Genomic DNA, 25,697 nt, shown 5'->3' on the forward strand with positions numbered 1-25,697 from the left:
TTAAGCTGTTATTTTGCAGATTGACATTAAACACAAAAAGGTTAGGGGTTTGTGTTCAAGGCATGACAGGTGAAAAGCAAAAATGGGTAATGATAAAATGAGATATGACTTGGCGCATCACTGACTATGTCCCGATGCCAGGTTGAATAAACAGAGGTTAAATTTGATAGGATACGACATGAATTTTACCACCGAATACTGTCAAACTAACAAATCAAATATAAACGTGGCGTAGCATTTGTCATATAAATGTTTAGCACAGTTGTGGTTGCATTGCTTAGTCAGATTGAGAACAATAAATAAATACAGTTTCATAATCTTATGTAGGTTGTATGTATTCTGTCTCTCCTGAGTTAAACTGTACAGAGGTAAATTTGTGAGATTCAGCTCAGGAACTCACTAGACTGAGGAAAATAAGCCGAAAGAACAGAAAAACAGGCCAAGAATTGAATGTCAGAAGCTATCTTTTCCCTACCTCTTTCAAATAGCATCAATCAACATTAAAGATAATGGTATCGTCTTCACTTGGTAGTAGAAGCGTGCCCTTTAAAGAGAGCTGTTTCAGTTTGCTGTATCTATTGCTTTGTCTAAGAGCATCCCCTTTATAGTGATGCCTTTCTGTTTTTGTAACGACTTCTGTCAGACAGCAATTCTGATGCCTCGGAGTGCTTAACATCATTCAGACTTCTTCCTGTGATTAGCCCCATGCCTTCAACCATATATGAAAATTCATTCTAAATGTCCTCTACAACCTATAAAACATCCATACTGACTTGCGGCTGCCAAGCTGCAGGGTGTTGCTAATCAGTTCCCTCTATGGTCCATTTAGCCTCTGTGTCATTAAAGATAATACAAATAAAATAACAGTTAACATGAAGGCACTTTGAATCATTCCCCTAAAAAAAGCAAAATCTGCCTCCTTCACCAACTGTCAACGATTTGCACTGGAAGAAAATTTTATTTTATTTTTTACTTTCCTAGTCTTGCCGTTCATTTGTGCTGAACAGATTCCAGTTAATTACAAGGCAAATGGTACAAAATGTGCTCTGTGACCATTACAATCCTGTTTGCTACGCTCAGCAAGGATGCATCGCTCATCACACCCACACGAGCACTGTGCACAGATAAACGAAAACACATAAAGACCCCAGTTAACACACATATGTACACTTCTGTAAAGCATCCATGAGCACGGGTGTCTGTCTTTCCTGATTAGACACATGCATCGTTTCAGCTTCACACAGATGCAGAATTTCAACACTTTGCTCTACCCTCTCTTGACTTTGACCAATATTGTGAAATAGTGGTATTCAGCAATGGAACTTTAATGAAAGGTTTTGCAACGAGGAATAGACGCTTGGTTGATCTAATGAGATCCCTAACTGTTTCTGCCATCTGCCAGACCCAAGTCATGACATTAACTATGCAGCCACGCTAAGCTTTAAACCTCTTTTAGATGAAGCAGCCCTCTTTGCTTTATGCAAAGTGCTGATGGACAAACAAATGCACACATATCTACTTTCAATAAAACAGTAAGTACACTGCAGTCATTGTATGCTCACAAAGAAAAACGACCCCCTTGCCTCCATGCAAAGCAAACTTTCTATCTTATTTCACTTTTGTAGTAGTATTAATGTATTCCACGTATGACGCCTTGCTTTAAGCTATACTCATTTTCAAGGGTGCCATTGTTCCACCTGGTTGGGGAGAGGTCAATGCAAGGGAGGGGAATAAATGCTTAGTGATTGACTAGTCTCTGTTGGAGAAATGAGTTCTCCATCCATTCCCAGGCTTCCAGAGGTGAAATGTCCTTCACAAAAGTAAACACAATCTGACAGGGCCCTGCAACAGACTCAAAGGCGCAGCATGGCACACGAGTATGAAGGCTCCACGATCCTATCCCTTTCCTGCGACCTGTCTCCAATCTGCACACTCACTCAGGAATCTGAACACATTAATATGATCATTTGGGGACTTTTTCATGAGTGTACAGATAAATGTAATGTTCATATCAAGCTTAGATTTGTCTCTGACGTATAAATGGAGTGCATTAATCTAAAGAGACAGACTGATCGTTCATTTTCGGTAGAGTATACAGTATCACGGCAGTTCTCACAGGCTACCGCCGTTCCAGGTTGGGCCAGATCTGGGGTCCCTCCTGGAAAGTAAATTAAAACCCGGAGCACCCATCAGAGACTAGTTTTCCCTTGCATGCTTTAATTGCAGTAATCTCTGCTGCGGATCACATCTGCAAGAAACTGATGGATTTGCCAGTAGACCTGAGAATGGCTCGGCTCAACTGTGAGCTGCTGTTCATGTTCAGAAGGCAGCGGCTTTAACCCTTCTGTGGCTGGCGCTAGTAAGAATTGAAGGCCATTGAATCTTGAAGGCTAGTCCTAACATTTGCCCACAAAGTCTGCTTAATTAGAGAAAAAGATGTGCCTGGGTTTCTGTTATACATTGGTTTTGCATGAATAATTCAAGGCACACGAGGCTCACCGTTGTTTTTCAGGCTCCCTTTTGCTATTCATGTTACAGAAGAAGCTCCAGCGGAATAAAGCAGAATAAAGGAGAGTTTCATTCTTTCAAAGCAAAAAATAAAAATAAAATGCTTACATGAAAAATCATCACAGTCATGAAAGTTTAACTCATGGCTACTAGCTTGTAAAGGCTCGTCAGTAGTCAGAAATGTTCTCTTACTTCTTGTGAAGATAGAGACAAGTCCCTTTAGTCACAGACATGCAGTGTAATAGAGCAAGGCTTGCTTAGGACGCCAAACTACAGAACTAGCAACAAATTATCTCTGTACAAAAAGGAAAAAGAAGAGTAAATACAGTGTGTGTTCATGTATATGAAAGAGAAAAATAAGCGAAAGACACGTTTGCACACGTGCAGGAATATTTGAAAATAGTTGCACAAAAAAGGCAAAAGGCATGTGTTTGGAGATGTGCTGTGTGTTGTGGTTGAGGCAAGCAGTGATCTATTCTTTCCCATTACCCTACTGCATACGTGTGGTTCATTTACATTCATGGTTATCCAGATAATGAAGCTTTCAATCCGGGGGATCCTGTGGTGAGAACAATGAACCCAATTACCTCCCGCCGCCTGTGAGATGGGATGGCAGACTCTGAGACAGATGGGAGAGGCTGCACTCGGCCGGCAATCCAATCACATTCATCTTGCCTGCTTCCCGTTTCCCCTGTTCATGTGTTCTTCAGCAACTTATCAACAGGCAGGGGCCAGAGAACCTGGGATCATTACATCACACGCAACAATTCTGCAAACACACACGTGCACAAACGAATTCCCCGAGGTCCACTCGAGCCTCCACAGCCTCGCTCTCCATGCCCCACTGCTGTCATGCACATCAGGGTTCTCGCTTCCTTCGAACACAGCGCTTCGCAATGATCTGTGATGAGTTTGCATCCTTCACTTGCCGTAGGAGGAGGAGAAGGAGGTAGGATAAAGGTTTTGTGGGCGAGGTAATATCTACCTCAATCTTGATCTCCTTATCAGTCAGCCAGGGTATGACTAAGAACATTCCTAATGAATAATGCAATATACTCAACTTTCCTTTTTCTAGCATAAAATATGCTCCAACTGTATAGTCATATGCTCTGCCTGACATATTTCAATGATCCACTCAGCAAAAATTACTTGCTGTGACATCAGCCCTTGCCTGTGTGTGCAGCATGATGGGAGATAATGGATAAAATGTAAACAAGAAGTTAAACAAGCTTAATGAGCAACGATTTTGATTGTGTCTCTGATGCCCTCCCAATAAATAAAACACTGTTGAATGAGTTTATTTACTAAAGACTTTCTATGTAAAAATATAAAACTACATATATAATAATAAAAACAAAACATAAACTTCTGGCCACTTATGTGATTTTATTCAGCTAGAAATTTTGCCTACTTTTTATGCATCCTCCCGAAGTTTCCGAGCTAAGAAAAAGTCTAATATAGCTCCTCTAAGAGAGGGCTTGACATTCAACAGTAGCCAATGATACAGACTGTGCCTGGACTTAGACGATGCTTGAGGGAATGTATTCCACTAGTAGATAATTAGCTGGTGATTGCATGAAAGCTGATACCGATTCTGCATAATACTCCAATATTTTCTGCATGCGTCATGCAAAATATACCCTTATCTCATATTCTTAACCCCCTTTGGCCCCTAATTTTGACACTGTGATCAATAGTAATTGACTTTTTGATCGATGTGTCTCTTGAAGTTTTCCATCAGTACTGCCACCACTTATGTCCACACTGGTGTAGGGCAGTGTATGGTTTGCTAGTGAGCAGCGACACAGATGTGGCATATAGGTGATGAGGTGACGATGAGAGTTGTCGTCTCGTGTGTGCATTTACACACCCACATCTCTGTCCAGGCACGCCTATGTTTTTCTGCACGCGCACGCACACTAGACACACAAAGGCAGACAAAGACTGCGCATCCACTGAACCCTTGGATGCATTATTGATAAGCTACTAATTACGCTTGTTGCAATTTCAGCTGACCTTTCCCGGGAACATCCAGGATCATTATAAGCTGAATTCTCCCTTGAAATTGCAAAGGTAATCTACAGTCCAGCTTCCTCGTTCTCCTTTTACCCCCAAAACTATCACAATCCTTGCTTCCAGAGATTCGCTGCAGGATGAAGACATGTTCTTCCATCTCAAAACAGTAACAGAAAAGATTGGGGAAAAAAGTGATGAATGGCAGGCAATGGAATGAAGGAGAACAGTGGGAACACTACAGTACATCGCTGAGTTAATCTTAAACTTCTACACTCCTACACTTTAGGGTTATAATGATACATAGCTTTACAGACTTCCATTGTGACAACTTGTTAATGTAATGATCTTTTAAAAAAGATTAAATACCTGCGAAGGTCGGTGGACAAACAAATTGCAAATCTATTAACCCTGGTGTAACATATTCAGTTCAGTTCAATGAAATTTTAATTATAGTGCCAAATTGCAACAATAGTCACCTCAAGGGATTTAATATTGTAAGGTAAAGACCCTGCTGTCAGATGACTGCCTATGAGCAAGCACTTGGCGACAGTGGGAAGAAAAAAAGCTCCCTTTAAACCAGCTTCAGCGAGGGGGAGGCGTCTGCAGTGGCCGACTGGGGGTGAGGGGAGGGAGACAGGACAAAAGACAAGCTATAGAAGAGAGCCAGAGATTAATAATAACTAATGATTAAATGTAGAGTGGTGTATTATCACATATTGAGCGAAAAGAGATGAGTGAAGAAGAAGCACTCAATGCATCATGAGGAGCCTCCAGCAGCCTGGGCCTATTGCAGTGGGGAGGATTCAGGGTCACCCGATCCAGGCGTTACTATATGCTTCATCACTGGAGGTGATTCCACAGAAGAGGGGGCTGAAAGCTGAAGGTTCTGCTTCCTATTCCATTTCTAAATACCCTTGGAAGCACATGTAGGCCTGCAGTCCATTAGTGAAGTGCTCATATTGAAATATGAGGTATTTAAGACAAGATGGGTCCTGATTATTCAAGATCTTGTATGTGAGGAGAAGGATTTTAATTTTTTTTCTGGATTTAATAGGGAGCCAATGAAGAGAAGCTAGTATGGGAGAAATATGCTCTCTATTTCTAGTTCCTGACATAAACAAACAAATCAGATAATGAAGTAAAGTTTTTGGGCTGAAATGTGCCATCAGGACAGCTTCAATATATCTAGCAGTAAAAAAAATGTTCTTCCAAAAAGTTATTCCTTCATTTCATGTTTCGATGGCACCGCCTAACACATCAGTCAAAAGGTCCCATAGGTGTTCAACTGGGTTGCCATCTGGGGACTGCAAAGGTCAGAGCATTTGGTCCACATACTTTCATCCTCATTTACGCATCTTGTGAACTTTCATACTCCATGGATAAGGCACTGTGTCATAGAATGAAATCATCAGGATAGATATGATTCATAAAAAGAAATAGGTGACCACCCAGAAACACTTTGTATTAATATGTAGTGATAAGTGGGCCTAAACCATCCTAACAAAATGCTGACCTAAATCTCCTGGCTGTAGGGGAAGGTTACATTTCCCCGGTTTTTCCTTTAATTTGTCAAAAGTCTTTACAAGTTCCGTTTTAGAAGCCAAAGCAAGATCAATCACAAAAAATAGGACAGGCAGGAAAATTAGACAATGCCCAATGTGTCAACACTAATGCTGATTTTTTTTAAGCAGAAGCCAAAACCTACAACAATCACATTCTTCAAAAAATGGCTTTCTCTGATGATAAAGCGTAAGAAACAAAGAGTAGTAGCAAACAGCGATAAATCCTGCTACTGACTGGGTGTTATCTGCTATTATCTTTAATGAATAAATGCATGTACAAGTACTGTATCCTTGATGAATCATCTAAATACATATGATAATCCTCCTGCCTCCTAAAAGATGCAGAAGTTCAGAGGAATGTTATTCACAATAAGGTTCACTTTTACAGAAAGAAAATATATCGAAAAAGCAAATATTGAAACATTTCAAGTATGTCTGACAAACAACATATATTTTATTTTTCTATATTCATGTTAAAAATCAACCTCTGTGGAACTGTATGTTGAACATTTTAAAAGCTCACAACAGTACTCAAAGATCAAAGATCATTTCAGCGGTTGCAAACCTACCAAATGGCCTCCCATATGTGGGCGTCCAGTAAAATGTCAATATCCACTGAGTGACCCTCCCCTGCTGCCTGATCTCACAATCTATTTCTTTTGTTTCAGTTCTTTGAATGTGCCTGTGGGAGACATTCTCTCTCATTGCTTGAAACAGTCTTGTCTGTCCCAGATCACATTCAGATTCCTTTATCAGTCAGTGCATCGCAGATGCGTTGCTGAACGAAATTACGAACACAGAAAAACACAAAAAAACAATAACTGTATTCTGTTATAAGGTTAGAGGTTCTTTACCTCTTTGAAAAGAAAACAATGTATATGAAGTAATGAGGTTAAAGCAGAGAGCTTCAAGGCACTGTGAGTTTGCCTCATCTAAAACACACACAAACATACCCAGACTTAAAAAAAAAAAAAAAAAAAAACCCACACACACATAAACACGCCAATTCTACCCATAAGAAGCAAGTATACCTAAAGAATTATTTTACTCTTCTACTGCAATCAGATTTTGTTGGTGATGGGAACTGACTCGGAACCAAAATAAATAGATAGTAAGCAAAAAGGGCTGGGAACAGCAGTTTGCTGGCAGCGCTCTGAACCAGGTGAGCTGGTGCAGGCAGGGACGACACCAGCCAAAGGATTAATGGTCTCAGGGGAAGCCAAGGTAAGCCTGCTGCTCCTGCTTGACATCTTTGTACTTGTAAGAGCACAGAAATTAGCCAGGCAATGCAGTGAGTAATGGCCAGGGTGCTTCCATCAGTCCCATTTAACAATGCATGCAAAGCCAACAGAGGAAAATGCAGGGAGAGAGAAAGAAGTAAATGCTCTCTCGGGCAAGTGTGCAGAGTTGCATTTAGCACTTTATCACATAATATATAGCGCTGTAAATGCAACAGAAATATTACACTTTCCCCCCGCCTATTAGGATACATACATCAAATATTATAGAACAGGATTTTTTTTTTCATATATCATTTTTAGTAGAATTCACTCATTTTGGTTCTGTCGAAGACAAAAAAAGTGTGTGAAAAATGAATAAACAACAACACACTAAACGATTTCCCACAGCACGTTCTGTAGCTTTAATGTAATTTAATGATTAAGATAAAAAGATTTTTGAAATTAATATTACACTTTTGAACCGATTTAGCAGCTGTTCGTGTTTGAGGAACTCTATGATGGGATGATGTTTGAATATTACGATACTTTTGGAGTCGTTCAGTGATGTACAATCATCCGCCATAATGACTCACACTGGAAAAAATATCAAAACGCCCACATAGACTTCTAAAACCATTCCTGCAGCACAATCCACTTATCCACTATCCATCTGTTTGTTTGCTCCACTCATCATTTGTCAGTACTTTATCTGACATGAAGTCAAGCCGATCTCAGTCACTGCTGTCTGCAGAGAAAAAGTTGCCTCGGGGCCTTAAATGATGCTCAATAACGGCTCATTTTAAGAACTTTGTATAATCATAGATTCGCCATCTTTATAACAGAGATTTTTTTCATCTTTATACCAATTTCTTCTCCTTGCTACAGTTTTAAATACATTTTGATTATATGTCCTTTTCACAGTTTGTGAGTTTTTGAGTTTTTCAAGCTAAAACACTGCTCATTGGTCTAACTGTCCTCTGTATGCTCTTTAAACAAGTATCTACATACGAACACAAAATCTGCGTAAGGTCCACTTGTAGTCTGGGTTCTATTGGCCAATCACCAGTGTTGGGCAAGTTACTTTGAAAAAGTAATTATTGCGTTACTTTAAAAAAATTGTTTAACCCTCTGGGGTCCAGGGTATATTTCGCCATTTTTAACTACTTTTGATGTTTCCTCTACATTTTACCTTTAAAAACTATTTACTTTGCCTTGTTTGGTATCATTCTTTTCAGCACAACCTCACGTGTCTGAATTTACAGTGATGTTTTCATTTTGACATACTGTATTAACACAATTGATCTAAAATCAGACAAAAAAACATTAAATCCGAGTAGAAAAAGTTATATTTTTTACTGTAATAACCACAAACATGTTTATTGAATCATATTTCGTAACTTTAAATGCAAATATAAATTGTCAGTTTTAAAATCATATGCACAAGTTTTGCAAACAACAAAGTTATTTGCAGCCATTTACCTTTTACCCCTTTTTTTATAACCATTTCAAACTATTTACAGAACAATCAGGTGTTCTGGATTTAATACGATGCCACACAAATTATTTGTGCCACTCCAAATATTTCTGCCCACTATAAAGGAGAACATCACAGCCTGATACCTGCAGGTCTGACAGCAGGTGTATCACTCCTGTTTCTACCTGGAGACAGCAGTCGCCTCATTGTTCTGACACGCAACACAAAACTATCCACAACACTACACACTAACTACACAAGACTACACATTAACTACACACTCCAAACACGCTAAACGTCACAAATCTCTCACATCTCAAAACTCGCTCTCTCTCTGTTTCTGCTGTCCCTCTCTCTCTCTCTCGCCGTCACTCCTAAAACTTCCCCCTCTTCCTAAACAACCAAATGTCATGTTGCCATATTGTTTTTGATTGGTCGACATAGTGCATTTTTCCACCAACACGAAAGGGCTGTTTTTTGTTTTGTTTTTTAATTTTTTGTCATAAGCAGAGAGCGCTTGCTAGCGCTGTCCTTAGGCAGTAAACGTGACGAAACTATTGAGGAAAAAACACACGTATATTTTGTTTATCATGACTCTGGTTTTACGTAGCCTATCAACACAATTTAAAAACTGGTATATATCACCTTGTTGCTTTGTCATCTTGAAGTGGTCATGTGATTGGCTTACCACGACTACTTTATTCTTCCTCAGTCAAACAGCAGCACTCATGTGATTGTTTTGCCCCCTTAGCTCCAGGTGTTGTGCCAAAAAGTGATCATCGGGCAGAAAGTGATTGCCGTCCGCGGGAGCGCGCGTAGCAGCTTAAAGCTGTAGCGCCCAGATTACTTACAGCTACTTCCATGCAGCTGATATAAGATGCGGTAAGCTGAAGACAGCTTCAACAGTCTGTTTGTTGAAAAATAGTAACGCGACCGCACCGCATTTTCTTGTTAGTAACGGTAACGGCGTTGTAACGATAGAAAAAGTAATTAGTTAGATTACTCGTTACTGAAAAAAGTAACGCCGTTACTTGTAACACCGCTATTCCCATCACTGCCAATCACACACGAGGCTTTGGATGCATGCATAGTAACAGAAGAAAACAGGCATTGCATTTGCTTAGGTGCCATATTGAAACTAGGCCCTGTTCTCTGATCTCAAAGCTTATCTATCATCTAAACTTCATCTGCATGAGTAAAGAGTTTGTTTACACAAATACATACTTGATATTTATTTCAGCTATAATACATTTATTAAAATTTGAGTAGGCTGCTTTTCACTTAGTCCATATGTACAATGTCTGTACTGTGAAAAAGGGGACAACATATTATGGTGAGTTCTGACAGCAGTCCAGACCTATGTGGTGCTTAGGCGCCTCCAGATGTTCAGATATTGTATCATACTCACACTCCTCAGAGACTTATGTCCCTGTACACACCAAATGTCAGTGACTCGCGACGTGCTCAGAATTGTGCACACTCATATACACAAGATAACCAAAAATCGTGCGCACTACTTACATTTTCTCAAGCACACTCAGCTGGGTATCAATGTATCTATATTTCTACCAATTTTGTTATTTTACACACAACTTTGGTTGCTTTGAAAACAAATTCTATCCAATCATATGCACAAAAAAAATCACAAAGACCCACACTGTGGTTAGGCTTGGAAGCAGATTTTTTGTCACCGTTTCTTAAATCTAACCAAGGCATTGGCAACAGAATAAAACTGTCCTTGGTTTCATAGTTGCTTTCACAATGTGGACATTTTTGTAGTCACAAATTTTGAAGAACCATGCTAAACAATTAGACCACAATATCTATCTGAACAAACAGATTTTCAAACATTCTTAAGCCTTCGTAGAAAAAAAACCAAAACAGGTCTTACATTGTCCTCTTGCACATTTTATTTCCTTCTGTATTTATTACTATAAACCTGCTTCTCACAGAGCACCAGCTAAACTGTTTCCAGTTGCTCCCAAAAGGCTAGTAAATATTTCTTTTGCAACAGAAGTTTTGCCACTGTTATGTCTTGTAGCACTTTGACTTTCTCTCGTACAATATTTTGACTAAATTTCCACTCAGTTCTTTTAATTGTGTCATAGGAGACACGTGTGAGTAATACAAAAAAAACAAAACTGTTTTTCCTTATTCTTTTCCATATGGGTTAGTACTTCCACACTCGCCTTTCCTACTTTTCGTGCGAGGAAATCAAGAACGCATAATCCTCCGTGGACAAGAATGGATGAATGAATAGATGGAGAAATGAAGGGATGAGGTTTGGTCTCCCAGGTGTATAAGGCTTAGGTTTACCCCAGCACGCTGGTTCCTACTAATGACCAGAGGCCCTGAATTCCTCTGGCTCCCCTGGGAAAACAGCTGCTGCCATCCCCAGCTTCTCCACAGGCTTTGAAGGAAACATGGCAGTAGTTGAGCGGGCTACACTCCTGCCAAGCAGAGCAGCAACTCAGGGATGGGGACAGACAGGCTTGTTGTGCCAGCAGGGTGGCTAAGCCTGCTGAAACCCTATCCAGCCAATTACTCCCTCCGAATGCCAAGCTAGCTCTCTAATGGAGAAACTGGGGACCACACGCTGTTCGGTCCCCTCGCAGGTTTGCAGGTTTTACAGGTAGGTGTTACCTAAGAGGCAGTAGCACTCCCTCTTCGGGTCATTTTTTCCTGCCCTTTCTGACAGGTAAAACTGAACAGAAAAAAAGCTTAGTATGATTCGCTCCAAACCACTTTGTTTAAAATGACAAACTCTTTTTAGATCTCTTGTTTCAGTTTGCCATCCACTCACACATAGCCCCTGGTTGAGCTTACCCTTTAGACCATTTGCAGAAAAAAGAAACTGCTTTACAGAAAAGTAGTGAAAATGGCCAGGCCAGAGGGGGTGGACGCCTATGGTTAGACTACCTAATCATTCTCTCCACGTTCCTACTGTTCAGATAAGCAGCACAGTGCCTCCAGTGAGCCTTTCCTCCATTGAAGGCATACATATACTTTAACACAGCTAATTTGTGCAAGTCTTGCAGCACTTGCACACCATTTAGAGATACACTTCAGATTTCACTAGAGAGCCAGTGGACCGTATGGCGGGATGGGGGTCAGAATAAATAGAGCTGCTACAACACGGGATGAATAAATTCCAAATAAGTATTGTTTCTCCAACCATTGTTCTCTGTCAAAGCTGTTGAAGTAGCAATCAATACTACTGTTATTGTAAATGTTTTCTAGCAGCTGTCGGTAGACTGTAAATTGGGAATTGTTTAGCTGGAGTTACTTTTAATTAGGTTTGGATTGTTTAATCACAAAGAAATACCTGTGCTTTTCTGTAAAATTGTTAAAAAAAACATTAAGTCCAACCAATCACGCTGAAGAGAAATATGGAATTACACTGGCGAGAAATTAATTTTATTACACGTGGCAGCTTCTAGACTGTTCCTTTTCCCTCTGTGTTTATAAAACAATTTGGGAGAGTCCGCTGAAACAACTTTCCTCTAACAATGTGTTATCAGACTGAGAAAAACAAGAGAGAATCAATAGGACCTGTGGTCATGTATAATTTGCAGGACAAGCACTTGACTGCCAACAAATAAAGATTTTTTTTTTCCTCTTTTCTGCACGTTGCATTCAAGGATATTTGTAATAGGTGGCTATTTTCACCAAGATCCTGCACTGCAGGTCAGTTGAAATGACTGAATTCCAGTGAGCATCGCTGTCCTCGTGTAACCAGGAGGCCTGAACGTGTTCTTCACTGTTTATATCCATGCACAAGCTCAGCTGAGACACACTGACAAGCTGCACTTTGCACAGCTCCTAGCCAAACCACACTGGCAGCACAAAAAAAAGAAATCTTTTTAATTGCATGGAGAGTAGTGTGCAATTCCCTGCAATTTTTTGTGCCGTGGAAAATCTTTGTCTAACCACAGCATGATGTTGTTTGTGTTTGCGAGTGTGCGTGCGTGCGTGTGTGTGTCAGGTTGGTTGGCAGGCTGTAAGGCTGCCTTGGCTAGTCAGAGAGCTCTTCTGCCTGAACCAGCTGGGCCCTCCTGTCTCCCTCCAAAGCAGTCAGTGCAGACCACATGGTCTCACCCCACTCTGAAAGGTGCCACTGAGCCTCACACAGCTAGACACACACACACAAACAGGATGACACATAGAGTGCAAGCCCTAAGGCCGACATATTCCAAGGAATACCTTCTGCTGTCTACACACTGCAACCTGACCTGTTCAGCTGAGCCATCCATTCACAATTATTTGGATAAAACAAGCCAGACAAACACATGTATGAGCGCACCAACAGTATGACATGAACCAACATGAACAGCGTACAAGCCTGAATATTTCTGGTAACTTTACAATTTTTTTGATACAGAATTGGATATAAACAAATTTCTGAGTATTTGCTATTTACTGAATCAATTCTACATCTTCACATTTTATTTTTACGTTTGATTTTAGGTTATATGAAGATATTTCGGTAGCTTCATTTTTTGCCTTCTTTAGCCGTCCTTAAAAAGTCAGTCCATATAAATAAATAATTATATATTTCTATCATGTCCTAGTTCTTATATTCAGAACAAACAGGGATGAATCACTGGTATTTATCTGTGATTCTTTATTGTTGAGTCTTCATGCATCTTTCACTCTGTGCGACTACAAATGTCCTCGGGTGATTTTTATGTATAGAAAAACACCCTATTTATACTTTGCTTTGTCAACTGTGTTATTCTACAACAAGGCTGAGCTTCTGAACTGACCCTTGTTTGATGGAGAAGCTATTTGCTCTTCAGAGGTTCATTTTATCAGTCTCTCTGGATGAGGTCACTAAGGTGGATAAAGATAAAGAGACACGTTGTCTAGAAAAAAAGCATGAAGAGGAGAAGAACAGCAAAAGCTAGATGCCGGGAGGTCCGTGTCACATGGTCGGCCCGGGACCTCGCGGTGGAGGAAGTGCACTTCCCCTGAGCCTTTTTTACCCTTTAGCTGCAGTCAGGCTGAGTGGACAGAGGTAGGTGGGGGGAGTGTAAGAAGAGGGAACGGCAGAAAAAGCAAGACGAGTGAGCCGAAGAGAGAAATGTTGCATTGAATCCTAATGTCAGATCAGAGCTGAGCTGAACGTTGAGGAGATCTCGCCTGCCAGCAGCGTAAGAATAGGCATCTGTATCAAGGGTAAAAAATATTGTGATCTCTGATTATTCCCTGTTTCACCTTTCATTAATATCATCCAGATAGAAGGCAGAGCAGCTTGACATCCACACACAAGCGGGGAAACATATTTTGCAGGCACGCTAGCGAGATAGCAGAGGATTCTGACAGAAGCCTTTGTTTTCTGTGTGCTGCCGCTGTACATTACTTCTCTCCAGTTGTAGGTCACATTCGTTTCATACTGAGCTTTCTGTTGACTGCTTTCAGCTTTTCATGTTCTGTTTGTGGGCTCGTGTGATAAGAATGGAAAAGGGCAATTTGTACGACGGTGAAGAGAGCTCAACCCACCGCCACTTAAGGCAACACAAAAAATAAGCATATTAAGGAAACATCTTCATCAGTTTGAAAACATGTGCTGCAAATGTGCACGAGTCAAGCAACAAAGACGCACAGCCAAAAACAGAAATGCACCGACCCAACACATGTGACACGTAGCACGCTTCACAAACTTAAAAAGCCACAAAGGATTGAACAACAAGCATTTCCCAGTTGGGTTTCGCACTTTTTCTGTCGTTTGCAGGCATGTCTGTTGCTGTATTTGCCTATTAACAGGAGTGTTTGCATGCAATTTCCTCATGCAATACACAGTACATATAACCATGTATGAATATATGAATGAATTATATTAAAATATTGCAAAAGTGGCCACTTTAATGAGTAAATCATGCTACGAACAATATATGTTTTATTAGGTATAAACACTATGGCAAATATTGTTTTTTTGATTTTTATTTAAAGGCAGGCTCACTTTGTTTATATTTTAATTAGATGGCACAAATAAAATCCTGTTTCCACTGTCATGCAGGGATCCCATTTCTCCATATAAATAATTCAGATTGTACACGCTGGCAGGCCAAGAATAGATTCCTAAAATAACACACAAGGCAGGAGGGATGGAGGAAGGTGGGTTGTAGAAAGGAGTAAGGCCGAAGGGGCTGACAGTCAGTGAGCCTGGGACTTTGGCATCCCTGAGCACCTCAACCTCCACTCCTTCCTTGACCTGAGAAAGGAGGCAGTTGTTGATATCATTACTGTATTAGCCATAACTACACCCACCATGGAACCAAAAGATGCCATCTTCCTGTCTCATACCTGGATTTAACATGTTCACCTTGCCATCCCCTGCTCCCCTCGCTGTCAGGCTGGTCTTGCTAAACTGAGCTGTCATATATTAAGAGACCCTTTCAGATTAGGATGCCAAATAGCCTTGCAAAACATCTCTTGCTCCAACAGTCAAAGTAGTGCTTCAAGGTTTCACTTTAGCATTCAGGAATCAATCCATGCTTCCAATCCAGCATATTAGGCTGATGTGTGCCAGCAGTCCATGCAGGCAGCTGTCCAGAGCCGTACCTTTCCCTAAAGCACATTGTGCCTGCACTGCTTCCCGATTCCCTGATAACATTAATGCCAGGCAGATGTCGCTGAACTAGTCCAGACATTTTCTTAATATCAGAGTTGGAGGCTGGCCTCCTTTCTTAGCCCCTGCTGAATTTCCTGAAAATCTCCCATGGCTTTTAAGAGCACCACAGTATTGACCCACAATATCTTCCACATCAACAACAGTCAAGCCATTCCTCTCCCTAATGGTAAGAAAATCAATAGGTGACGAATGGATTTATTTATACTTCAAGCAAGTTTTTGTCATATTTTTGTTTTGTTTTTCTGACAAGTTTATTGCTGCAGGGGATGCAGAGCACAGGAGGATAGAGTGTACAATATAGTCATGAGCAAAAAAGAGAAGGAAACAGATCTGTGGACCTCTATCAGCTGTTGTCATTCGACAACCGGTAACATCAGTTCCAGATGGGATCTCTTCTTTATCACAACACTGCTTTGCTTCTGTCATTAGCCCAACTCAGAAGCTAATCTAGAATGAAAAGACAGTTTGACCGTCAGATCTCGCCCAATAACCCTCTCCACCATCAAAGCGTTCTTTGAAGTTCACATTCCCTAAAATTGGTGTCAGGTCAGAGCTTTAGCAGCCAAAGGTAGAGCAGTCATATGAAAGCTTGTTCCTCTCTCTGCTCACAGTGTTCACTAGTGCAGCCTTTAGAAAAGGACGTTCTTCATGTTTATTGCAAAAAGGCAATCAGGATGGCCTGGATTTGGATTTGGCCACAGGATGAACCAAAGTCTCTGGGGCTATGTTCAAGAACTTTTTTATATGGAGTCCCATTGGCCAGTCATCCCTGACAATGCCAGTTCGCCTGATAGACTCATCATTGAGCTGGGGCCAGGGGAGAAGTCAAAAGAGTGTGGAAGAACAAGGCTAAAGGGAAGAAAAGGAAAACAAAGCACACTTTGGGGGATAGTATAAACCTTGTACAAATATCAGTGCGAGATCTAAGGGATCAAGTGAGAGAAGAGAAATATAGTAAGGGTTTTGTTTTTTGTGTGTTTTTATTTCATTTATTTATTTATTTTGAAGAAATAAAGGAGAAAAAAACAACTCTTACATGATGAGCTACCACGGTCAGGCCATGGCAGTTTGAGCATAACCACGTGTATACTTAAGGCAGCAGTGTCGAATACACACATGAATACTTATGAATAATGTTAAAACACCTTCTTCCTCAGCGTATCAAGCCAAAGGTTACCCCAATCATCTTTTCAGCTGCTGCAGTTTTACAGCCCCAGAATGACTGCTTCTCTCTCCATTAGCTCTGCACTTGTTTGACTGGCACATGGGTGGGAAGAGGGTGAATAGAGAGTGGGCGGGTGGGTAATCACACGACTGTGTGTCACAGTGCGTGCATGCTCAATATTTGTCGTTTCAGCAGGTGAAATGGGAAAGGCAGGTGAGATGTGGCTGGGCCTAATTTAAAAGCCTCTTTACGGTGCCCACTGAACCAATGTTGGCATTCACTAATGGTGCATCACAAGCATGTTATCCAATGCTATTCCTCCTTGTCCTTATGTCCTGTGTCCTTGTCTGATGTCGCTGCTTTAATAGCTCCCAGAGCTGAAGTCACAGACAATATAGGCATAACAAAACAGTGATGAATTTTATGCTAATTTAATATTCCACTAAAAACTGTATTTTTTGACCTAATCGCTCTTTAATCCACTGCGCCCGTATCCGTGCCTGAATCATTTGGTTGGAGCAAGTGTCCTTTCCAGTCTAGTGGTACCATGGCGCAGTGATTTAAGTGAAGTGACTGACAGTGAGAGAGACAGAGGGTGCTACGAGAGGCTAATGGAGTTAAAATACTGAGATGAAGAGATAGAAGGAACGAGCGACTGGAGGGACAGACGTGGAAAGCTAGCTGAGTTACAGGTATTGTAATGAAGATCTAATTTTGTTTTCTCAGTAACTTTGTTTCATGTTTTGCTAACTTTATGAACCTGCGTCTGGTTTATACTTTGCAGAGTCTAAACATCCTCCAAAATCTAATCGTGTTTTCACACATCAAGCCTAATGTGTAAAACTTTGATTTTAGATTAAAAAAAAATATTAAAATACACGACTTGACATTTTTATTCATCTGGAAGTGGCATATTGTTACATTCAATTTCCCCACGCAAAAGTGCTCGTCTAACGTTCTCAGAGTGAAATTGTACTGATGTACAATTAGAGTGACAGGACTGCATATATTTTGACTTCTCTTTAATACTGACTGAAAAGGCATTTTCTTTGTGTTCATATCCTGAGGTAGAAGATGCTCTTGTTTTCTTGTTTCCTGTCTCTTTCTTTGTCATCACTCTTTTTCTTTTTTTGCCTTGGCATTTTTCTCTTGTGCGCTCCCATTTTCTTTGTCACTCCTATTTTTTTTGACAGGTTACTGTCAATGTATAATAACCTATAATAAAAATAAATATGTCCTACATACAAAGCACATTTGAAAATAATGCAAATGTGTAAACACTTCATGAATGTAAACAGGTTAATTTAGACCAAATCATCTATTAGCATTTAACGCTTAAGAAATGTAACGTAAAATATGATTTGTGTCCAACTATTTATTTGTACACTTGCGCTTTTTGTGTGGATTTAAATGGGCCAATTTCTGTTGCTCATACACAATCATTGTTTCCCTTCTGTCGGTTTTTCTTTACAGCAAAGCTCCTAATAGGCTTTTTCCTCTCTCAGTGAACAAACAGGACATTTTCTTTCCACATGGAGTGCATGGGAGCAAAGGTCTCACAAAATTGGGGCACCGAATTCAGGGCTGGGAAGAGGCCAGCCTGCGAAGAAAGGAGAGCAAATCTTACTCCACTGTCGGGGAGAAAAATATCAAAACATCTAAGAGCGCTACCCCAGAAATCTTCTGCTAAAAGCAATCGCTCGTCTGCTGTTGGGTTGTGTACTGACTTGTTTACTTCAGTCCACATCGTAACTAACTCAATTTAACTCAAAACAAAACGGACAGCAAAACCTGCATCCGTGATGTATTAGTGTTACGTGCGCAAATGTGAACAAATTTCCCTGCATGCATTCGTCTCCGGTCTGCTTTAATCTCCTCCCATCTGCTAGTGGACCTCCTCTCCCTGTTCGGAGGCCTGCCGCGCCCCCGCCTGATCTGCCAAGTCTGACCTCACTGTGTATATCTGTACGTGTAGGTGACTGTGTGAGTGAGAGTGTGTGTGGGTTACTTGATGAGCCCGATTCCTTATGAAGTGGTGTCATTAAAGCAGAGAGAAGAAGCAAACGGGTGATTGCAGTGATTTGGCAAAGGTTGCAAAGACTCTGCCGTCCAATCAGAGCCTTTGCCTGGCCTCCTCCAGCTCCACTGCAATCACAGAGCAGCAAGTCCACGGAGAGCAGGCACACACTTATGCTCACACAAATCGACACATCAGTTTATCAGCCGCAGGTACGGGCTTGGCATTGCTATTATCAGCTTAAACTGTGGTAGACAGACTATACTACCAGAAGATCTCACATCAGGTGTTCATAGAGATCTCCTAATAGGGAATATGTTTGGTCATACCTATTAAAATGTAATGTAACGATAAACAGGTTAATGCAGAATGTTGTTAGGTGAAAGGAAGTGAAATGATGAGGTCTAAATGAGGCAAACCCTAAAAAAATTCAGTTTTCTTATTTGAGTTTGTGTCGCTGCAAGTGTTTGATTTGCCAGCCTTGTTAAGCTAGTGTGTAAGACCTAAATTATTAAAGTCCACATTTAGAGTATAGTGCATGAGAAAGAATCAAATTTGTGCATAAGTCTTGCAAGAAATCGTGCAAAAAGATGTGTCCAAAGGAAATTTTTTGAATAATTTAAAGAAGTTATTTAAGTATTGCTAAAGATAATCATTTTTTCTGTTTTAGTGACAGTGACACAAAGCATTATGGTATGTATTATACTTTAAATAAATATTGACCCTGAACTGTTGTATATTATCTAGAGTTCCAGTGTTTTCAAAGGGCACTGAGGGAAAAGAATGCAGAAGAAGGAGGGGTGTCAAAGAGAGAGAAAAAAGGGAGAATGAAATACAAAGTGTAGAGAATTGAGTACTAAATTGACCTGGGGTCTGTCTGTCCCCAAAGAGGTGGAGTTGCTGTAATGAGAATGGCATACCAGATGCATACGAGGGCCGTCTCTTCCCTCTCCTCATCCCTCTCTCAAAGAAGACAAGTTTGTTTCTCAAGGTGATTGTTGCAGTGATAAGGGAGAGGGTGTTATTAAGGGTGACAGCGAAGGGGCTGAGAGGCAGTGGCTGACTGGATAACCTTGTCCCCATCCCCGCCTCGCTTCCTTCTTCATGAGCATCTCCACCACCGGCCTGCCTGCCTGCCTGCCTGCTCGTCTGAACGCAATCTGCTGGCTGGAATTACCTCCCGGCCCCAGGAAAACTAAACATGATTTCTGACCTTTCCTTTCTGTGTTCAACAGTAACCTTTGCTGATCCACCCACGCTACAAGACCATTGCAACGAGCAAAGGACGAAAAGGAAGGGATTTTTTTTTTTTTTAAGGAGCGCAAGGATGAATGTGTGTTTAGCTGAATTTATGTATGCATGAATATTTATGGGCAAGTACAAAGTGTAGACGAAATACCTGAAGCATGAAACACTTGTACAATCAAAAAACACTGCAGTAAAAACTACTAAGGTGTTTCAGTGTTCACATTCTCTTTTTTTTTAAGTTTGCGATGTGTTATACTGCAAAAGTGTTTCTGTTATTTTGTCTACTGTCTGTACGCTGCTGCTGCTTCTGCATATGCTGACCGAGTATCACAGAAGCTGCCACAATAGTGTGTTTGCCTCGGAAAAAAAGAGCACAAGATAGTGTGTTTGCAGAAATACTGTATCTTTCAACTGGCTAAATTCATTACATCATCACTCTGCGCTCTTGTTGTTCTTTGCCTTGTCAGCACATTTTGCATTGGTATTATCATTAGTAGTTTGTAAGATAAGGCTAATTGATCTCCACCTACCCAGTGTATTAGTGAATTGTTGTGCTACTCCTTCCACTGACTCTGCATAACTCCTACAGCCTCAGCACAATCTGACCCACAGGAGCAAAGCACATCCCTATAGAAATTATTTCATCATCTCTCTCTATCTCTGTTGCTCTCCTGCCTTCTCTCTCCTTGTCTGTCATTTGTAAACCCAATTCACCCCACCCCTCCTCTTCAAAACAGCCCAGTTCGTGCTGATGTGAGGGTAAATGTAAGAGCTTACGGGCAGAGTGACCTGAACATCCCAGGCAGACTCGGTGGAGTTAGCTGACTGAACTCTTGGTGAGCAAAGGCCTGTGTATCAGTATTGTTTGTGTAAGAGCACCAGAGGGGATTTGGACAAGGAGTTTGAGCTCTGAATGTGTGACCCAGAGCTGGCTTTACTATTGGATTAGCTCACCCTGATCCCCACAACCTCTGAACATACTCCCTACTATTTCAAGATCTCTCCATTTATGCCCAGCCAAGCACATTGTGACCAGTAATCTATAGTTTTCGTCTCTCCAAAGGGAGAAGATATACTGTTCAGCTTTTTGCTTTGCCCCTATCGTTCCTCCCTCCATCTCACTGGTTTAGCCATACATTTCTCTATTTTGCACTCTGTCTGTGTGTGTGCGTATGTGTTTGTGTGTCTCTCCCACTTTCTATATCTCAGAACAAATTCCTATTGTCCACCTCTCTATTTTTGCTGTTTCTTTTTTTTTCCAACCGATTGCTCTTGCTCTAACTACCTCTTTCTCCTTCATTCCTCCTCGCTTTTCTAAAGGGGATCAGTAGAGCTTAGAGGCCTTCCTGTTGGTTCATTACTAAGCTCCTCTGACACAGAGAACTTGTCTCTCTAGTAAAAAGGGAGAAGAAGAAGAGCACAGACCACTGTGTTGTCTTTTATACCACATAAAAAAAACCTGAGCACAGAACAGCAACGTTGCATGTACCCTGCAGTCTCAATCTAGATTTCTAATCTTTCTCCGCACCCCCTTATCTTCACTTTCCATTTTACTTATTTCCTCTTGTTCTGGTTCTATCCTCCTCTCTCTTCTTGTTCCGTCACATCTCAGTGACCTGCAGCAAACCTTTTCATTGTCCTTCAGTTTGAGTAAACATAAAAACGAAATGCAATGCTGCTGCTGGGCCCACAATACAAAACACAGCTCATGAAAGGAAAACAGACCCGTGCCATTCAGCATATGTGCACACCGTATGAGTCTACGTGTAAATATGTAACCTATAGTGGGCATGTCTCTTTGTGTGCGTATGTGTTCCTATTATCATCCAAATCCAACTTCCCACTGAGTGTGTGCTCGCGTGAGAGAGAATGTGTGTATGTGTGTTAGAGCTGCATGGGTATGTATGAATTCGCCTGTTTGTCCTCTCTGTGTGGGTGTGCGTGTGGGCGGCAGGCCTGCCTTGAAAATGCCAAAGCCTGTTTCTAATCCAGGCCTCCTCAGTGGGCTGTAGCTCTAGCTGTGCCAGGCAGGCCTGCTGCAACACCAACAGAGCCCCAGCTGACAGCTCGCCTGCTCCTCTTTCTGCTTTCTGGACAATATTTGAGCTTAAAACTTTAACAGTAGGTTAAGCTGGAAAATACAAAGAGCCACAGAGGAATACAAAAATGCAGCACTTGCACAGAAATATCATTTAGCCCGTGAGCAGAATGGATCTTTAAAAAAAGCCTGATACAAAAGACAAAATCAAATGAAATGACAGTCTACAAAGGAAGAAAACACTAAGGGGCAGGCAGTAATGACGGAACGCTAAAAGACGAGCTGCTGGTAAAAGGTTTAGGATGAAATCAAAGTGGTTAAAGCTGATTTATCTTGCCTAAGAACGCCAAACTCTCTAAGGAGGGACTGAACAGCCTTTCAAAAATGAAATATCAGCAGCAGACAGTGTCAGTCATCAGTGCCATGTGTGATGGAAAATCAATCTATTTCATATCAGAGACCTGCGAGGAGAAAATGAGAGAGACAGGTCCCTGCTGCCTCCTTGCTGTGCCTCTTTAAACGTCTCCCCAACAGAAACATCCCAGAACGATCTGCGTCATCGGTGACGGAGACGTTCACAGTGCTGGTGGCTCAATGTGTAACGGCTGCTGTTCTGCTAGATTAGGTAGGTGATTGGCCATTAATATTCATTTCACAGTGTGTCTTTGTTAGGCGGCAGCAGGGGCTGACAGTGTTTGGATGGATTTACTCTACCATATATATTTCCTTTAGTTCTATAGTGCAGTGCAGTTTCCTGATATGGATTCTGTCAAGCTTCCTATTGGCTGTTTCTTCTCCAATTCTCATAAATTTGCTCTAAATATCAAACAAAAGTGAACGCTCCATAAAAAGGTAAAAAAGGAAATGCTCAGTTTTGCTCAGATATCCAAGAGTCATCAAATATTTAGTGGAATTAGGAGAATATGTTCTACCTTATTCCTGTGTGAGGTCATTTCAGTTTTTACTGCAATAATAATCAGGGATAGTGCGCTGTTCTCGCCTGGGCCTGTCTGGGCTTAATAACAGCAGAGAGTTGCTCCCACTGAAGCGGAGGTCCAGCAGGCATAAAACCACAGTAACAGGTCTTTCCCTCATGGATGGAAACCTGGTGCAGGTGATCTGAACTGTCCTCCTCATAATGAGATTAAGGGACTAATTAGGATGACTGTGTGTTTTAGTGTGACTGTGTGCACTGAGGAATATATGCCCCCTATCGGACTAGCGGCGTGGCCCCTGAGAGAGCAGGCCATGCTGAGTCTGTCCCTCGTGTCCCTCCCTCCACTGCACTAAGAGGCTAATTAATATTTTTGCATCTGCTCTGCAGCTCCTGTACACTGTTTTGATTTATACTCTAGAAGTTACTGATCTGGATGGTGAAGGCAGGCAGATAAGCATAAAAACAAATAATAATAATATTGAAGATAGTTAAATTTAGCAGTGATTACTGAGAAAATCAGAATTACAGCGAATAAGATGCTAAAACTTGTAAAAGTAGGGCATAACACAGGCTATTAGCTAACATAAATTATCTTTGCCAATAATTACAAAGGAAAGAATTCAGGACAGCAGATTAGAAGAAGAACAGCAGATTTTAAAATGACAGTCAGATCGTTCCCCTCCCCACAAACTACGTCTCCCCGCTTTCACTTCTGTCCTAACCTGTTAAAGTCACGCTTGTGTTTGATTGCCCCTGTGGTGGCACTCTGACCTGTTCATTTAAGATGATGTGCGACTCTCAGGTCTGTTCCAGCACTCATTTGTTCCTCAGCGGGGTCCCCACGGCCGGCCACTAAGAAGACCCCATACTGACCAAAGTGCCCTGGGAGCTCTAAACCCAGCTACTCACAACCAAGTAAAGAGACAGCTGAGTGTCATTGTTAATGTGGACACACAGCACCACAATGGCAAAATCAATGGAGCTATAGGGGACATCAATCTTGACAGCACAAGACCCTTGTGCTTGTCTCACCACTCCTGTAAATGTTTTAGAGAAGGAGGGAGGATGGCATAGAAAGAAAGAAAGAACGAAAGAAAGACAGAAAGAAAGAAAGAACGAATGAAAGCATGGGGGACTGACAGTGATCTTTATTGGCCTTTCCTCCATTCATCTCAAGGGGTTATGCTGTCCTTTGAAGATTGTGCATGTGACAGGCAGCCAAGTGGCCAGCAATCCTAATTCACCCAAAACAGGCAGGGGTTTTTAGGTAAAGCTTTAGAAGTGCTGCACAGCAGCTGCACACATTTGGCATCATTTTTGCATTTTCTCTGCCTCTGTTTTAACCATCCAAATCTCTCTCTTTGCACCAGGATGACAAATACTGAACAGCATCCCTCCTTTAAATAACAAAAAAGAACTTGCTTTGTTACGTGGTGACACGAGATGAGATGCACACCAAATAATAACAGTGAGGTTTGTTGTTTCTGCCACTGACTTGAAGGATGCCTCTGCATCCCATTAACATATATGCAGAGAGACAGTGAGTACATAAAAGCCTCCAAATATGGGAGAGATCAAAGAGGACAGAATTAAGGCCAAATAATGAGGATCTTGGCAAGATCCCTGCACATTTATTGATTGTTTGGCAAGCTGAACAAGCTTCTGCTCCATTTTTCCTGTCTATACTATTTAGTCTTGTGATTCAAATGCACAAGATCAAGCAGTGTGGGTTTTAACTGGATCTTTGCAATGGCTACGGTTCCAATACTGATTCTAATAACTATCTAAATTACAGTGTAATAATAATGTATTCACAATAGGAAACAGGGAAAGAGAGATGGGCAGAGCTCACCACATCAGTGAAACATTCTTTAATCAAAAAAAGCATACGCATGAGAGATTAATCCATAAATCCAGTATTTGAATTACTATCAGTAAAAAACAACAAAAAATTACAAATTGCTGCAAACCTGGTGACATGCAGTCAAGTCAAGATTACATCAAACTTCCTGTTTGATGTCACCCAATGTTTTAAATCTACATTCACATAATTTGGTTACGTTTTGTTCAAATTGCTCCCATAATGAATAGAAGTGCAACAACAAGAAGGAAAGGGAAGTGGGATAGGACAAAAGAAGAGTGTTATTATTATTGCATTTAGAGCAGTGGAACAGATGAGATCAGAGGGGAAGAAATGAAAAGAATTAGCCTAGATAAGGCAGATGAAAAAGAAGGATGTGAATAAATGATGAAGAAAAGAAGACAACTACCTCCACGGCTCTCGCTGTCAGCTGGTTTCACCTGGATGGGGCGAGTCATCTGGAAGAGAGAAAAGAAAGAGTGTCAGCGATGTTAGAGGTGGTGACTTGGGCCGGCGTTGCTACAACAGAAGGCCACAAACCAGGGATGTCAAGCTCCCTAGCTCCCATATGAATAGCTACTCTGCAATACTGATCAAAGTGCCGTGGCTGCGGAGGCAACCTAAACACCATCATACAGCTGAGTCAACTTGATACTGTAGTGTTTCTGGAGCTGGCTACTTAGTGAAAACAAAACAATCTAAGCTCCCATTTACACACACACACACACACACACACACACACACACACACACACACACACACACACACACACACACACACCCAATCCTATTTGGGATTTTTCATGGCGGCTGCATGAAGAAGTTGAAGGGCTGCATATGTGTGTCTAAGTGAGAGAGACCAAGGCAGTCCTAATAAAAGTGAATCCAGCCACAGGAGGAGAGAGATCAATGCAGGCCTATTGATCCAGGCCCTTGGGCTGTGGAGAGTGTCTGGCTGGGAAGGATTCTCTGGTTAGAAGGCTCACTCTAATCCACTGGACCCTGATAAGAATGGCAT

General features: G+C 41.3%; 1 protein-coding gene across 16 annotated transcripts in view; it reads right to left on the bottom strand.

The window, feature by feature from the left end:
• Nucleotides 1-25,697, bottom strand: part of celf5a (cugbp, Elav-like family member 5a) — a 174,313-nt gene that overhangs the window by 52,004 nt on the left and 96,612 nt on the right. For 9 of the 16 annotated variants that reach the window (XM_063465775.1, XM_063465772.1, XM_063465773.1 and 6 more), the window contains exon 3: nt 25,090-25,138. In XM_063465775.1, the coding sequence (XP_063321845.1) occupies nt 25,090-25,138 (49 nt within the window). Of the gene's footprint in view, nt 1-25,086; nt 25,139-25,697 lie in introns of all 16 variants that reach the window. The other 7 variants (XM_063465767.1, XM_063465771.1, XM_063465769.1 and 4 more) reach the window with 1 other exon arrangement.

This window comes from Pelmatolapia mariae, linkage group LG23 (genome assembly GCF_036321145.2).
Source record: "Pelmatolapia mariae isolate MD_Pm_ZW linkage group LG23, Pm_UMD_F_2, whole genome shotgun sequence".
Classification (NCBI taxonomy): domain Eukaryota; kingdom Metazoa; phylum Chordata; class Actinopteri; order Cichliformes; family Cichlidae; genus Pelmatolapia; species Pelmatolapia mariae.